Raw genomic sequence first — 18,034 nt, 5'->3', positions numbered from 1 at the left:
ATTTCCAATCACAACTAATACTTCATCCAAATATTGATCTTGATCTATAGTAGACGGTTTAAGTAACCTAATTTTTTTCATAACCTCAACCCCAAACTAATTTGCAATCCCAACTACGTCGCCTACTCAATGAGTCAAAAGCCCAAAATCAAACCAAATGAAAAAAGTAAAGGAAAATGGAAGGCTCTATGCAGCAAAGGATAGACAGATGATGAAAAGATGGCATTAGCACAAGCAGGGCTTGATGTGTCGGAGGATCCGACGACGGGCGACAACCAAGATTCGACAACCTTTAAAAATAGAGTTTGGATTAGTTTTTGTGTTCGAATGAAAAAAGAAGTATCGCAATGCTAAATGGAGGACCGCTAACAAAGCCTCAATGGAGCTCAGTGACATCTACATGAACGAACGCGTCCCACAATCCCCAAAGCGGTGCAAATGATGTGAATATCCTATCGAAAGTTCATAAGATTTGTAAGGAAAATTTGGAAAACCTTTTGGCAATAAGACGTTTTGGGGAGTTGTGTCAGATCAATGGGTTTAGGATCTAGAGAATTTTGGAGTTTTTTTTGTTTCTTTTGCTTGAAATCTGGTGGATTTGATTTATGGATACGGTTTCTAATGCTACTAGATAGGTCAAATTGGTGCTAAAAAAAGTGAATGTTTTTTGTTAGAAAATATTTAGGGATTGTTTAACTACAAGAGAGAATTTGTCCCTAAGGTTTGGACATTCATTCTATTTTATGCCTATTTGTGATGTTGTATGAAATCCACCAATCATTTTTTTTCAAGTGTTTGGTTGTAAAGATGGTGCTTGCTAAAATTTTGGTCTGGTGGGTTTACAACCGTATTATTTTGAGTCTTATGTTGATTGGGTGTATTTGATTGGAAATCTTAGACTAAAGAAGTAGGTCATGGAAATTCTTGAAGGGTGTTTCTTGTTGCTTGGTGGTATCTTTGGAATCTTTGGAAGTTTAGAAATATGTCTATTTTTGGTTAAAAAAAATATTATTTTTTATGGCATAGCGTCCCAATCGTTGTTTTGGGATTATTGTTACAAATAAGGGAGGGAAATTAAGGAGGTGAACTTCGGTTTTTAGTTTCCTTTTTTATAGTTCTTAGATTTCTGTCTTTTTTTTTTATTTTGTTATAGGTAGTACATTATTAAACAATTGGTAGATCGCTATTTGTGAGTTCAATCTATGGTTTTTGACCTAGAATTTGGTATGCCGTATGCGGGTGAAAATTTCCTCGTTTGAATTGCCATGAAACATCATAGTCGGTGTTTTTTAACAACATTGGGATATTTAGTATCAAACGTCTAATAAAACCATATAATACGTTATGATCAGGGCATGGTTTGAGGTTTCTCATGTATGATGGTTTGTGCATATTCATTCATTCCATCTTTTGGTAATATATATAATACGTTATGTTGGTGAACTTTCCTTAGAAAACGTCTAATAAAACCATGCTCATAGAAACAAGGTAGGATTTAAGTTGCATAAATACATAAATAAATTCAAGAAACCAAGTATTTTCACACCATAGACAACGATATTAGAAAGCATCATCCGTGTATGACATTATTAACCAAACTAAACTAATTATAAAGATCATCATCATCAGCACCACCTGCCGCCGCACCAAACGGGTCCGCTCCACCACCCGCCGCCGCAGCACCACCGCTGGCCTCCGCAAACCTAAACTCCGACCCAAACCCTCTCGACTGCTGCAACGTCTGCGCAAACGCCTGATACTTCCTAATATCCCCATCACTCACACTCCTTCGTGCAAACTTCATTGACTCTTCAAAATGAGCCGCCTTTATCTCCGCCACCTCATCCTCCTCCACATCCTCCTCCATCGCCTCCGGATTCTCACTCCTCTTCTTCTCCCTCTCAATATCCTACAAAACCACACATTACATCAAAATCTTAGATAATTACCTAATTACCATTTTACCCCTCTTATCATATCAAAAAACAACAATCCAACTTACTTTTTCAATGTTTTCACGGATGGCGTACTTGCACGCGCGTTGACAGATTTCGGTGATGTCAGCGCCACTGAAGCCTTGGGTGTACTTAGCAAGAGCATGAAGGTCAACGTCCTTTGCAACGGGCGACTTTCGTAAAGCGGATTTGAAGATGGAATAGCGAGATTCTTCATCAGGGAGAGGAATGTAAATTAACTGATCGAGTCGACCGGGTCTCAAAAGCGCCGGGTCGATTATATCTGGTCGGTTCGTCGCACCGATTATGAAAACCGTCTTTTTCGCAGACATCCCGTCCATTTCAGTCAACAGTTGGTTCAAAACCCGATCCGCTGCACCTCCTGCGTCTCCTTGACTACTTCCTCTCTGAAAAAACAATAAACTTGTCAAATACGAAAATGGCAGAAACGTAAATAGTAAGTAATCTGTATCTTGTTATATACCTGGGTGGCGATGGAGTCGAGTTCATCGAAGAAAAGAACACAAGGGGCGGACCCACGCGCTTTATCGAAGATCTCGCGTACATTCGCTTCACTTTCACCGAACCACATCGTGAGTAGTTCTGGTCCCTTGATGCTGATGAAGTTTGCTTGGCATTCGTTGGCGATAGCTTTCGCGAGTAGTGTTTTCCCACACCCTGGTGGGCCATAGAAGAGGACTCCCTTTGATGGTGACATTCCAAATTTTTCAAATTTCTCCGGGTGTTCAACCGGATATTGAACAGTCTCTTGGAGCTCACGTTTGACATTCTCAAGGCCTCCGATATCTTCCCAACTAACATTAGGCACTTCAACAACAGTCTCACGAAGAGCAGAAGGATTACTAGTCCCAAGTGCAGTTGCAAAGTGCTCATTCGTTACAGCCATGGAGTTCAAAATCTCCGCATCAATCGACTCATCTTCCAAATCAATCACATCCATCTTCTCTCTAATACACTGAAGTGCAGCTTCAGTACACAAAGCCGCCAGGTCAGCACCCACATACCCGTGTGTCTCTTTCGAAATCTTCTCCAAGTCAACATCTTCAGCTAATTTCATGTTCTTGGTATGAATACGAAGAACTTCAAGTCTCCCAATCTCATCAGGGACACCAATGTCAATTTCCCGGTCAAACCTCCCGAATCTTCTCAACGCAGGGTCAATGCTATTAGGACGATTGGTAGCACCCATGACAATAACATGTGCACGCGATTTCAACCCGTCCATTAAAGTCAACAACTGTGACACAATTCTTCTTTCAACTTCACCGTGTGTCTTCTCACGCTTAGGGGCAATTGAGTCAATTTCATCGATGAAGATAATTGATGGAGCGTTCTTTTCAGCTTCTTCAAAAGCTTTCCTTAAATTACTCTCGCTTTCTCCCGCCATTTTCGACATGATTTCGGGCCCATTGATGCAGAAAAAGAAAGCCCCGGTTTCGTTAGCAACTGCCCGAGCTATTAAAGTTTTCCCGGATCCGGGGGGGCCGTATAGTAAAATACCCTTTGGGGGTTTGACCCCTATTGACTTAAAAAGCTGTGGGTGTCTCAATGGAAGCTCAACTAGCTCACGGATTTGTGCCATTTGTTTGCGGACCCCACCGACATCATCATAACCGATTTCATCTAACCGATCTTCATCTTCTCTTCTTACGGGTTCACCTTCACAGAAGATTTCAGTATCGGGTGCTACTACACAATACTCTGGTGGATCTGTTTCTATGACCTTGAACTCTACACTTCTCATTCCTCCCCTTACAAGAAAGAAGTCACCCTTTCTCACTGGTCTATATGCCTCCATGAAGTAAGCTGCAAACAGTGTATAATATTATAATACATGATGTGAGTTGAGTACATTGAATGGATTATGTTGTAAAGACTAAAGAAAGTTAATGTGATTTTGTATGGAGAAACTTACGTTTTAGATAAGCATCGAAGAGATTTCCTGTTACGCCTTCGATTGTGTCATCAATTGGAAGAATGTGAACACGTTTCCCATATTTGACATCAGCACATTGATGAACTGAGACTACATCACCAAGTCTGACTCTGAGATTTGTTCTGACTACCTTATTCATCCTGATCTTTGGTTCTTCACAAGTGTCATCAGCAAGAGCTATACAGATTGTGTCTTTCCTTTTCTTTCCCTGTATATAGAAACAGATACCTTAAGAATCTTGATATAACTAGCATACTAGTTTAATTATGTACAAAACTAGAATTATAAGGCAAACAATAGCAAGAACATGTTTCAAAATCATATACACAGGCTACTCATCTTTATGTGTACCAATGATTCAGAATAGGCCACTGGCCATATAGAAGCATCAGTCAGCATGGAAAAAACAATAAGCAAAAGCAACTTAATCAAGCACTAGCAGTAATGAAATCGATCTTCACAGTAATAAAGCGACCTAGTTTCACGAATCTAGAGATATTTTACCAGATTTGAAGTAACATTGGATGTTTAAACAACGGAATCAAGTAAAGATGGCATAGAATACTATGATCATAAGATTAGATCGTGAAATCTCCTTGAAATTTAATTATAAGTTTGCGACGGAAAATCTTCAATGAGAGACTATATGCAGAGTTAAATATTAGTCTAAAACCCTAACCTAGCACAAAATTTAGATCAATTACGATACATTAGGCAAAACAACGATAACCAGAAGTACGAAATAAACTACCTTGATCAAGATGGTGTCGCCTCTGAATAACTGAAGCTTTTCCATGGTCTCGGGATGTAAGGCAACAACAGAATTATCATCGTTGATTGCTTCATCGACAACGAGTCTGTTAGCAGCCTTCTTCCGCTCCAGAATCGCCGTACTGAAGTCCCGCTTTGTCCCCTTACTACACACAATCACAATGAAAGTTAAGTCAGAACTTGAGATCAATATCAAAATCGACATCAAGAGTGGGAAACAGCCATACTCTGGAACTCATATAGCATTATTGCCAGCATTAACTTAGAGATTTAGAGAAAACTGTGACTTACGCATCGGATGATTCTGCTTGATTACTCATGTTGTTGAAGAAGATTGGTTGATTGTAAATTCCGATTGACAGAATTGTGAATTTTTGGGATGTGTGAGGGTTTGGGGAGGGGGTACTTATGCATATATGGTGAATTTGTGAAAGCGCAGGACTCCTTTCTTGTTAAGAAAGAAATGCTTTTTTATTTATTTAATAACAGTTTATAATTTTTTTTTTAAACTGCAAATAATAATATATTGTCCTCTCCTGCTGGTTAGTTGTTAAACCGTATAAAAGGATGATTATGATTTATGAGTCATGATGCTTTTTACCATTTAAATTTAAAACTTTTCTTGCATTATCAACTTTATGATAATTTAAATGTTTTAATAGGATTATAACATTTAGCAAATCTAGAATGTTCCGTATTTTGATGGGTAGCAAAATATAAAATCTAAAAATTAGAATCTCTAAAATGTTATATCTGGAACGTTCGATGCGTCGACTGTGAAAATATTGCAAATATCAATTCAAAAAGAGTTTAGCTATGCGTGTTAATAATAACTACCTGGCCTTTAACTTCTTTTGCACAGCTTCTCTAGCGGTTGTTTTGTTTGGTTGTGGGGACTGGAATAAAATTAAGATAAAAGACAAAACTTCAAAATGGTCCTATGGTTTTATAAAATCTCAAAATTTGGTACCTAATTTACAAAATCTTACGGATGGTCCCTGTGGTTTCAAAACTTTTAATGTTTAATCCTTCCGCCTAACTCGGTCAACTTTCTACCGTTAAATGAGAATCATTTTCGTCATTTCAATACCCAGTGACCATTTCTAAGGTTTTCTCTATTTAAAATAATAATAATAATAATAATAATAAAATATAAATATTTAATATAAAAAGGTCCTACTCTCTCTCTCTCTCTCAAAAAAAAAAAAAAAATAAATAAATAAATACCACCCCAACCCCACCCTTCTTTTTAAACAGTACTACTTCTTGAACCTATGAATCTTAATCTACACGTAGGAAAAAGATTCAGGTCAAAACAAATTAAAATGAGTGAGTTATGAACATTTGAACAACAAAATCATATTATATACATATATTAAAAACCCTGGTGGATGTGAATAGTAAAATTGACCAAATTTAGACTTTCAACACATTACATTTAATTGTTGAAACATAAAAAAATTATGTTTGACACCCTTTCTTGCAGGACTTGTAAATCATTCAATTTTTAACCAAATAAAGCATTTTTGTAGTCTAAACTTAACTAAAAAAATCATAATATACATGTAGGAAAAAGATTCACGTCAAAACAAGTTAAATTGAGTGAGTTATGCACATTTGAACAACAAAGTCAGATTACATATAATTGTTGAAACATAAAAAAATTATGATTTAACACTCTTCCTTGCGGGGCTTGTAACTTATTCAATTTTTAACCAAATCATGCGTTTTTATAGTCTAAACTTAACTACAAGTCCTAATATGCATGTACGAAAAAAGATTCAGGTCAAAACAAGTTAAATTGAGTGAGTTATGCACATTTGAACAACAAAGTCATATTATATTTAATTGCTGAAACATCAAAAAATTTCTGATTTGACACCTTTCCTTGCGGGGCTTGTAGCTCATTCAATTTTTAACCAAATCAAGCGTTTTTTTTAGTCTAAACTTAACTACAAACCATAATCTACATGTAGGAAAAAGATTCAGGTAAAAAAAAAAGTTAAATTGAGTGAGTTATGCAACTTTCAAAATTTGAGTGAGTTTGTTATTTTTCAATGAATTGGAGATAGAAGTCATTTTTCTCATTATTGAAGGAATGAATCAAGAAGATTCATTATATACAAGATTCTCTACTTCTACTCTTTTCTAATAGATACAACGACTGACTTTACCAAATTTCCAAAATATTTACATAACCAACCCTGAATCATATATAACTATACACATTTGTCATAAAAGCAAATATATTCCAATACCCCCCTCAAGTTGGAGGATGATCAATCATACCCAACTTGAAAACATCGTTATTATGGTCTGAACCATTTAAGACTTTAGTGAAACCATCAGCAGGTGGTTGTTTAGTAGGAATGTGGAACAATGTAATCAATCCTCCTTGAAGCTTTTCATGCACAAAATAACAATCAAGTTCGATATTTTTGTGCGTTCATGGAAGATTGGATTCTTTGCAATATATATTGCCGCCATGTTGTCACAATGTAAATGAATAAGGGTAATTTCGGGAATTTCAAATTCTGTAAGCAATCGACTTAACCAAGCAAGTTCAGAGCATACCCTGCTCATGGAACGATATTCTGCTTCAGCAGAAGATAAAAGAAACAGTTGTTTATTTCTTTGACTTCCAGGAAATAGGACTTCCTCCCATGGTTATATAATAACCACTAACAGAACGTCGGGTAGTTGGGCAGCTTATTCCTCGTTCATTTGTTCCTAAGGATCATCCAAAGGAATCGGCACGAAGTCCATCGTTGCCATGGTTTACACAACGGGCACTAAGTCTGCATAGTCGCCAGGGTTTAGGCACTAAGTCTGCATAGTCGCCAGGGTTTAGGCATCAAGTCTGCATGATCACCAAGGTTTAGGCACCAAGTATGCATGATCACCAAGGTTTAGGCACCAAGTCTGCATAGTCACCAAGGTTTAGAGTACACCGGGTGAACACATCGTTCACAACACCTACAGGTTGCGAGTCTGCTAGTGTTCCATTGGACTGTCTAGAATAGTCCGTGGTTGTCATCCATACTCTGCTGAATGACGGGGACATCGTTTAGGAAAAAGGCTTCTCACATCGTACACCTCTCACCCATACCTCATGGTCTATATCACCTCTCAACTCATCGTCCAACTCATATTTCATCTATTATATCTACCCATGTTTTACCCCAACATTTTCGTAGATATAAAATACATATATAGTTTAAATCATTTAAAACATGTATAAAATCTTTCACCGAGCATAGACAGCAAGTAAACAGACAATATGCACACATAGCACGTAGTAAATACTTCATATCTATGTGTAAGTTGAAGGGGACCATGCACTCACCTGAAAGGTGGTGACGCAGTACTCGGACAACGCTTCGATACTCTCAAAACAATTTTCCTTCGATAAAACCTAATACCAATACCACTAGGGTTTAGTCTAACGATAACCGCGACAAATTAATAGTCTAGCTATTATTATTATTATATAAGTATTAAATAACACTCAATATAACTCATAATAATAGCCCAAATACTCATTATAAGTTCCTAATAACGTTACTATATTAAAACATAAGCTATACAAAAGATAGGGTAGGCATAGCTCACTTACAGCGGGTTTCCTCGAAAACCGGGCTTCGCTGGAGCAGCGTTCCCGAGCCAAAAGGCTCTTTTCTCGAGGCTCCGGGAGCCTCGGGGCTTCCTTCGGGTGCTAGGGGGTTTACCTAGGCTTTTAGTGGGGTTAGGGAGCTTAGAGAGAGAGTATAGAGAGAGAAAGAAGATGGGTGAGGGGTGAGGAAATGAGGGAACCCGACACCTCTATTTATAGGGGTGCTGACTGACCTACTCGCCGAGTAAGAGGACCTACTCACTGAGTTGGTGCATGTGGCAGCCTTCTGGTGGTGCCACGTGTCCAATTCTGGTGGTGTCACGTCACCCCCTATCGCGTATCAGCCTTCAAACTTAGAAAATTCATAACTCTCGCATACGAGCTCCGTTTTTTATGTTCTTTTTTTCAACATGTAGGTAAAATCAAGATCTACAACTTTCATTTAGACTTCGTCGGCTAATTCTTGACCGATCTCAAATTTAACAGTAGGAGGCGTTTAGATTGCTAAATGACCGCGAAGAATTCGTAACTCCTTCATACGGAATCCGTTTTCGTCCATCTTTTTATCATTGAGTTCCTATTAATGAGATCTTCAACTCTCATTTAGGTCGCGTAAGCTAAAAACCGCACGAACTAAAATTCGAGTTTTCAGGTCGTGCACTGCTAAGCCGAATCTTAGAAAAATCATAACTTTTTCATACGAAGTCAGATTTGGGCGTTCTTTTTATGGATTTTCTCGGTTTAACATATTCTAAGACTTTAATTTAGATCGCTAATGCTAAAACTTGTTCCATCATAAATTTACTATTTACGCTTCCCGGTGTCGTGTCGGTTTTGCCGTAAAACTTCGATCGGCCATAACTTCTTCGTTATAACTCGGATTTCGCCATTCTTTATATGTACGGAAACCTTGAGACCTATTCTAAAACTTGGTTAATACTATTTATTATAAATAATCTTTTGCCAAAAAGTCATTTTCGACACTTATTGTCTCTAAATTGACTAGCTCGGATCTGTGGGCGTTACACTAGCCTGGCCTTGTACCTCTCAATTGTTCCATCCGATTTGTACTTCAATTTATAAACCCATTTGCATGAAATTGGTTTCTTACCCTTCGGAAGAGGAACTATATCCCAGGTATGATTAGAATGTAATGCATCAAATTCTTTCTTCATTGCTTCTTCCCATAAAGGATTTCCCTTAGCTTGATGATAAAATTAGGGCTCGACAAGTTTTGATTGAACATTGAAAGCTAAGAAATCAACTTGATTGATATAGTGATCAAAAAATGGCTTGTATGGTATGAACCAGTTGGTGATTGTGTTGGAACATTCATCAAAACAATCAACGCAAGTTTGAATATTTTAGCAGATATAATCGTTTAACTGGGCAGGTTTGACAGATATTCTGGTTGTTCTTCGTAACTGGGGTTGAGGTTGAGTAGGATTTTGTTGAGGTGATTGAGGTGGTTCAAGAATATGATCATTGATTCAATGAATTGATCATTTGAAGAAAAAGAAGGTTGGGTTTCATTTAGTGATTGAGAAGGTTCTTCAAATACAGCAGAAAAATATAAGGAATCAAAAATATAACCATTGCGTAATGGAAATTTGTCTTCAACAAAAACAACATTCCTTGTGACAGAAATACCCTTGTTATTTAAATTGAGAACCTTATACCCTTTTTGCCCAAAAGGATATCCCACAAATATACAAGTATCTGCTCTTGGTTGAAATTTATCTCTATTATGAGAATTTGTGGAAGCATAACATCGACATCCAAAAGACCTTAAGTTATTGAGATCTGGTTTGACTTTGAATAACATTTCATATGGTGAAAAATTGTTGATAATCTTAGAAGGTATTATGTTGATAATATATGCAGCAGTAAGAACACACTCTCCCCAATACGCTTTACCAATTCTAGATTGAAAAAATAGTGCTCTAGAAACTTCCAACAAGTGCTTATGTTTTCTCTTAAAAATTCCATTTGGTTGAGGGGTATGGTGGCAAGATTTTGATGAATGATTCCTTGTTCTTGAAAAAACTTAATACCTTCATTGCTGGAACCAATTTCAAAGGCATTGTCTGTTCTTATAGTTTTAACATTGATGTAAATTGATTCTTAACATACTTGATAAAGGCTTGAATAAGAGTAAATGCCACAGATGATTATTATCAGTCTTATTACAATTCATACAATATTTGGAAAAATTGTCTACAAATGTAGGATTCTTCAAAGTCTTGTAATTCCTGATGTAGAGCTTTTTAATCCTTTTTCCAATGATGAACTTATTCCTAGATAAAGGGGCCTGCATTGCACAAAACTCATCAGTAAAAATCACCCAAACCTTAAGTTGAGAAGTGAACTTTGAGATTGAAATGAGATTGTGCTTGAACTCAGGAACATATAATACTTGTGAAAGTATAATTTTGTCATGAATGGGTACAGTTCCATATTGAGTAACTTGTATAGACTGATCATTTGGTAACCCAATCAAATGAGGTCTTGAAAAATTGTTTAAAGTGGTGAAAAGCAATTTATCACAACAAATGTGACCTGAAGCCCCTGAATCTATAATCCATGTCGATTGATCTTGATTTGAACCCATAACAACATTGAATGCATAAGAAACATGATTTCCATGAGAATCAATAAAGTTACCCGATGTGTCCATAGCACCATCAGTAAGAACAGAATTAACACAAGTAGCTTCATTTATATTCACCTTTGATAAAAGTTCAATAAGTTGTTTGTATTGATTAGGGGAAATTCCTTGATTATTGTCTAGAGTATTGTCAGCAACATTGTGAGTAGCAGACTCAAATTTCTTTGACTTTGTAAATTTGAAATCAGATGGAAAACCGATCAATCTATAACATTGAGACTTGACATGTCTAATTTTCTTGCAATTTGAACAATATTTCTTGGATGATTGATAATTTGGAGTTAAATTGTTAACATGCATCGCCATAGAATCAGTAGCCAGATTTGGATTAGCAGAAATTTCTCTTTGTCTTTCTTCATGAATTAATAAGGAATGAACAGTAGAAATTGAAGGAAGAGGAGACATCATCAAAATTTGACCTTTAATAGCTTTGAACGAGTCGTTCAATCCCATGAGTAATTGAACAAGCCTTTGTTCTTCTAGAAATTTGTTGATTGCAGCAGTAGATCCACAAGAACAATTAGGAATTTCATGTATAGTTTTCAGCTCATCCCAAGTTCGCTTGATCTTTGTGAAGTAAGTGGAAAAATCATCCGAACCTTGATTTAAAGAAAACAATTGCTTTTGAATTTGAAAAATTAATGCTCCATTGGATTGCTCATACCTTTGATTGATTTCATATCAGATTTCCTTTGCAGTTTGCAAGAAAAGAACACTTTCAGCTATTTCCTTAGACAACAAGTTCAGCAACCAACTGATAACTATATAATTAACTATGTTCCAATTGTGATAATCTAGAGAATTAGAATTTGGTTTCTTAATAGATCCATCAATGAAATCGGTCTTATTCTTTGTTGATAAAGCAAGAATTATAGATCTCTTCCACATCGCGAATCCAATTCCATCAAAAACCTTTGACGCAAGTATAGTACTCGGATTATCAGAAGAGTTGAGAAAAAGAGGATTTGAGATCTCGATCGATCCCGAAGGAATCGATCCTATAGAACTACTTGATGATGTAGGAATCGACATGATGAATCAAGAACAGATACATAAATGAATCCGAAAATGAAAAGAATGAATGAGAAAACAGCAATGGAGAAATTACAGATCGAAAAACTTTTGCGCTGATACCATGTTATTTTTCAATGAATTGGAGATAGAAGTCATTTTTATCATTATTGAAAGAATGAATCAAGAAGATTCATTATATACAAGATTATCTACTTCTACTCTCTTCTAACAGATACAATGACTAACTTTACCAAGTTTCCAAAATATTTACATAACCAACCCTGAACTATATACAACTATACACATTTTTCATAAAGGCAAATATATTCCAATAGAGTTATTCGGTCCGGTTCCCGGTTTTGGGCCGGTTCTAACGACCGGTTCTTACCGGGTCCTGGTTACAAAAATTGACGAAATTATAGTATCGTTCCACGCCTGACCGGTTCTATCGGGTTCCGGTTCCGGTCGGTTCCCCGGTCCATATGCTCATCCCTACTAATATGTAATTAACATTACCAAATAGTCATAAGGCTATAGTAATAGTTTTCAACGAACTACACATACGAAAACCAAACACACACATTATCAAGAAAGTTGTGAGAAAAAGTACACATCAAGAAATAGATTGCCCACCCGTAGAGTAATGCATCATTCATTTAAGGTAATGTTATAGGATTCACACATTTAATAATTCCTTCTTGAAACTCATGCTATACAATCAGTTATGAAACTCGAAATCATAAGATTGATAATCCAACTATAAGATAAATAAAAACTGTCCTGCCAATACTAATCCAGAAAATAAATAGATCGTCTTGACTTTTTGAGTTCTTTGAAGAACAACCCTAGTTTGAGTCGTGGGAGCCAGAAGGAAACGATTTTTTACAATCATATTTAGGAGAATCCAAGGGTATTATGGTCAATATAAGTTTTATTAATAATTAAAATGATTTTAAATAACAAAGTATAATTAAACATTGTTCAAAAAAAGATTTTGGGCAAATATGATATTTTAGGTGTTTATTTAGGATGTGTATATATATATATATATATATATATATATATATATATATATATATATATATATATATATATTGGTATTAGATAGAGTAAATTTGATATTTGGGCTTTTATTTAGGCATATATGAAATTTGCTATTTTTTATATTTTCAATCTTATCCTAATAAATAAGAATCTTTTGTCATATGTCATCTTCTCTTTTATTTTGCCACATGATAATTTTTGATAATTTTGAATTAACTATTTTCTACTTGTCATTATTTTATGTTTTTCAATTATTTAAAAATGTCACCTAATTAATATTATTCTAATTATACGTTCTTTTCAAAATAAATTTACATAATTTAAGCCTATATTGACAGTCAATATATCAGTTAAAATGTAAAAAGATTTTTTAGGAGTTATTTTGTCACATGTCATACTCTCATTCATTTTGTCACATGCTATTTTATGGTTTTTTTTCGTTTTATTAAATTTCATATAATATATAAATGTAAAATACATGACTATCAATTTAATTAATGCAACTTTCCTTTTACTTTAAAATTTTCTAAAATAAATCCAATTATTTTTTGTTTATTTATTTAAATTAATTATTAAAATTTAAAAAAAATAGCATTTCAATTTCAATAATTCAATATTTTTATTTTAGTTTCATTATAAATTCAAAGTTTCTTAATATGTAGCTCGATATATATATTAAATAAACTTATATAGTGAACGAGTCTTATAGGTTATAGGTAGTAGCAATATATACTTAGGATGCAAATTTCCAAAAGGTGAAAAACCATATAACAATAGTCATATGATTTTATAATTACAACTTATTTGAAAACTAAGGAGATAAACTTTATACCACGACGAATTATTTATTCTATTGACGACAGTGAGTCTAACTGCCATCCTCAAAATCTCAGCCGTCTAAACTCCACGTTCTTTCAATCTGAGCCACATAAACTCGATTTTGGCGGTTGTTTGCAGTTCATCGCCTCCTGATTCTTCTCCCCACGATTATGTACGATTGTGTCTCTACCCACGTTCTACACAATTGTCGATTGTCTCCTCAAGAAGCAATTCAATTGGAAACTGCATTAAACTGCAGCACGCCTCCGACTTTTACCCTAAACCACAAATTGGTTTTAATCAAGAACTGCACCACACGATTCCATGATTGCTAGAAATCAGGTGGTTTTGATTAACTGTCTTGTCTATATAAGAGTTGAATTTCACTGTAAATGCTTCAATCTTAGTTGAATTTCGCAGATATGTAACTTCTGCTTTGATTCCTCCCACGTTCTTACAGTTATTGACCCATTAGTCCTACAAATATGTCTATTGAGGCCTATATAAGAGTACTCTTTGAAGTAATTTTGTTAATCGGTTCTATTGCTTCACCGAATCATGGACCAGATGATGTTCTTCATCGACAAACCACAATCAGCCAAAATTGCACCCTCCTTCTTCTTTGCGTCAAGCTCCAGGTTCGCCCTTTTTTTCCTTTTCTTTCTTCTTCTAATTCGATCACATTGATCGCAGGTAAGTTTCAAGGAATTCAAATTAGTATACCCCCTCTGCTCCTTTTCAATCGATCATATGTTCCTCTTCACCCTTATTATTATTATTATTATTATTATTATTATTATTTGGCAGAATTGGTGCAGATCACAAGATGTTGAAAGGGAAATGGATATCTTGGAACAATAAGTTAACGACTAGAAGCTTATTAACCTAATTACCCCTTTTGACAAATTATTTGTTCTATGTAGTTAGATTTGTAGCTTAAGAAGTTGGAAACCAAAAGTCTACCAATGATTCTGCTATGTTTTGATAGATTCATGGGAAGTGGATATCAACTGAAAGGTATGAACTTAGGTTAGTAATTAAAATTGTCATCAATATCCACCTGTAACATCAAAGTTGTTGATTTTGTTGTTGTAGAATTCGAAATAGTTGAACATGTTACCCCATTGAGGTAATGGATTTTCTTTTTAATAATTTTGTCAATTTTTTATACTTTGTCTTTTTCATGTTGATTGATCTTGATGACCTTTACAGATTGGGAATAGAAATATTTTTAGCAGGTATGTTGAAACCAATTAATTGAAGGAAATGAGCCTGAAGATGAACTTGAATAAACAAAAGAACGAAAAAAAATCCAAGCATCTGATTCCACGCCTAAATGATGAATGAACCCATCTTGGAAGAATCATATCAGGTAAGTTCATTATACTTTTTTGTCAATTTTTTTTGTGAAACATCTTCTTATAAAAGATCACACACTTAATTTTGCCGAATTCCAATAAAGTGATATTAATATTTAGTGTAAATATGAGCGTTTTCTTTCAAGGGTATGTGCACATAGTGTCATCTGTTGGTGGAGAAGATACAATGTTTGGAGGCATAGACATGGTGGAAGCAAGGCATGAGGTTGCATTTTTTAAGGAGAAATTGTTACAGCTTCATGAATTATCCTTTTAGAAGACTCTTCACCTAAATTGTTGATATAAGTCTCCGTTTCCAGTTGTTTCCATTGGATTTAGACTCAAATTTCTCAAAGTATGTTTTGTAAATCCCAAACACTACTTCAAAGTTCAAAGTAGGAAGTAGTTGGTATTCATTATATCTTTTGGAGCAAATATAAAAAAGGGTGTTTGGATTTTCTTTTCTTAAGTAATTATTTTGATTTCAAGAATTACAATCAGATAATAATTTGAGAAATTTAGGGATAATATGATACTTTTCCATTTATCCTGCAATAAATCTGATTTTGGCACTAAAGATTCTGTCATGATGACTTCTTATACTGGAATTGTTCTGAAAATATCATAACCTCTTTTAGATGCTATTATTGAGAAGAAAGTATCTCTTTCTGAATGCAACAATATTGTAACATCCTAAATTTAAGACTATATTATTAAATTAATAAGATAAAGGGGAAAATGATAGAGAAAAGTCATTAAATTTGCTGGGAAAATTACCCTAAGTCAAGGGAAAAAAGGGCATTTTTGGAATTTTACCAAAACTAGGTGGGGTTTTGTCACATGATGTTAATAAGATAAAAGGCAAAATGGTAGAGAAAAGTCATTAAATTTGTTGGGAAAATTACCCTAAGTCAAGGGGAATAAGGGCATTTTCGGAATTTTACCAAAACTTAGTGGGGTTTTTTCACATGATGTTAATAAGATAAAAGGCAAAATGGTAGATAAAAGTCATTAAATTTGCTGGGAAAATTACCCTAAGTCAAGGGGAATAAGGGCATTTTCGGAATTTTACCAAAACTAGGTAGGGTTTTTTCACATGATGTTAATTTGTTGCTGCCCACGTTTCCCCAAAAAAGCTACAATATGGTAAACCATCACCATCCATTTGAACTTTGAAGAAGATGACAATGCAATGTAAGTTTATGTTAACTATTTTCTCTTATTATTTATTTTTGAATTTATGACACTTTGGTTGAATTGAATCTTATACAGTGGGAATAAAAGGATGAGACAGAAGTCTATTAAGTTAACTAACCATTTTTCTTACTTTTAAATTGTGTTTAATTATTTGCCAATTTGGTCTATCAAGTGTCATGTTTTTCTTTGGGTTTGTCCATGTGATCGAATTTTGAAATACAGATTGAATTTAATCTAAAAATTAATTTTCTTTAAGTCGGAAAAAAATATTATATTCTACTGGTTACATCAGAACCAAACAAAATTAATTTAGATATGGCTTTAGTTCAATAATGATGTTTATTTGTCTTATGTTTCATATTTTTTTTGGTGTAATTTGGTGTATACAATCAATTAATGTAACTGAACTGAACATGCAGAAGAATAGACATGCAAGAAATAGCAAGGTACTCCATCCAAATGTTTAATATAACATTTTTTTATTATAACGTTGCATTTTCACTTTTTTTCACATTAACACATTGCTATTATGAGCAAAATACACATACAGAAAGGAAAAATGTTATGGAACAGTTATTAGAAACTAAACATCAATGTTATTGCAGGATATGGTGAAGGATCAAGTGATTCACATTTTTACTCCTGAGAAACAGTTGTGATGATAAAAGTTTTGTACTTTTTTATCACACCGCAGTCGCACAAATGGCAGAATAGAAATAATTGAAGTAAAAAAATCTATGTTTATGTATCATTATGATGTTTTGTTGCTGGGATTTGTGGTAATAATACCCTTATAATGTTTTTGTTTTACCTTTTCTCTATTAAGTATAGCCATGATTAGTTTTTAAGAAATATCTTAAAAGAATGTCAACTGAAAGTTTGAGGAATTTGTATAATCATTACGTGGTTAATTGTAAAGAATGTGAAAATCTTTTTATAATAATTTTTAATCATTTATTTTTAATTGCTGATTAATATCCTTTAATGACACTCATTCCGATATCTAAGATTATTTGTATAAGTTGCATAAATTGGTAAAAGAATACAGAAACATTGTTACATAAATAAACATTTAATTGGTGTCAACTACTACATGGTTACCGGTAAAGATGACAATGTAGGGTATAAAACTTTGTTTCATAATCAAAGATTGAGATTTCAGTATACCGACCTAACCTAATACAGTAGGGTATAAAGCTTTGTTCCACACTTTCAATTAGATTTTGAACCCATTAAAATGCTTAATAGATTAAGCACTTAGTCATGAAAGTTGTTTGTTCGAAATAATAGCATTGTACTTATTTTCAATAAAAATTATTTTACTTTTTCTTATTTAAGCATTGTACTTTCAAATATAGCATCATACTTTAATTTTTAATTGTTATTTTAAAAAAAAATTATGTTATTTTCTTATTTAAGGATTGTACTTTCAAATATAGCATCATACTTTAATTTTAAATTCATATTTAAAAAAATATACGTTTTTTTTCTTATTAAACCATTGTACTTTCAAAGTACAATGGTTAAATAAGAAAATAAAACAACAGATTAAAAAAATGAAGATTTAGAAATGAATGTTAAGTATATTACAAACAAAAAAAAGTAGATTTTACAAATCACCATTTAAAATTATAACAA

At 34.1% G+C, this 18,034-nt stretch overlaps 1 protein-coding gene and 1 long non-coding RNA gene across 9 annotated transcripts; one reads left to right on the top strand and one right to left on the bottom strand.

Annotated features, from left to right (window-relative positions):
- Positions 1–1,461: 1,461 nt before the first annotated feature.
- LOC145034396 (cell division control protein 48 homolog A) lies at positions 1,462–5,129 on the bottom strand. Its single transcript, XM_078982803.1, has 6 exons — positions 4,975–5,129; positions 4,664–4,829; positions 3,892–4,120; positions 2,440–3,782; positions 2,003–2,362; positions 1,462–1,909 (listed from the first exon to the last, which is right to left on the bottom strand). Exons 1-6 carry the CDS (start codon positions 5,001–5,003, stop codon positions 1,604–1,606), a joined length of 2,433 nt encoding a protein of 810 aa, XP_078838929.1. The 5' UTR covers positions 5,004–5,129; the 3' UTR covers positions 1,462–1,603.
- Positions 5,130–13,821: 8,692 nt separating this feature from the next.
- On the top strand, positions 13,822–17,206 carry LOC145034377 (uncharacterized). 8 transcript variants are annotated; one of them, XR_013678069.1, is made up of 6 exons: positions 13,822–14,183; positions 14,302–14,479; positions 14,769–14,858; positions 14,937–14,970; positions 15,054–16,842; positions 17,002–17,206. It is a non-coding gene; the product is annotated as an uncharacterized LOC145034377 (long non-coding RNA). The 8 variants fall into 8 exon arrangements; XR_013678067.1 differs by having other exon boundaries at positions 14,765–14,858; XR_013678064.1 differs by having other exon boundaries at positions 14,649–14,858.
- Positions 17,207–18,034: the final 828 nt, after the last annotated feature.

This window comes from Lactuca saligna, chromosome 1 (genome assembly GCF_052625555.1).
Source record: "Lactuca saligna cultivar CGN05327 chromosome 1, ASM5262555v1, whole genome shotgun sequence".
Classification (NCBI taxonomy): Eukaryota; Viridiplantae; Streptophyta; class Magnoliopsida; order Asterales; family Asteraceae; genus Lactuca; species Lactuca saligna.
Note: the sequence above shows the minus strand (reverse complement) of the source record. Positions and strands in the feature narration are given on the sequence as shown.

What these genes read in the sequence shown, in the direction of transcription:
- LOC145034396 (XM_078982803.1), bottom strand. Translation starts at nt 5,003, where the DNA reads ATGAGTAATCAAGCAGAATCATCCGATGC. An exon ending in CTTCGATGCTTATCTAAAAC is followed by an intron (nt 3,783 to 3,891) that starts GTAAGTTTCTCC and finishes CACTGTTTGCAG; the next exon opens with CTTACTTCATGGAGGCATAT. An exon ending in TCCGTGAAAACATTGAAAAA is followed by an intron (nt 1,910 to 2,002) that starts GTAAGTTGGATT and finishes GTGGTTTTGTAG; the next exon opens with GATATTGAGAGGGAGAAGAA.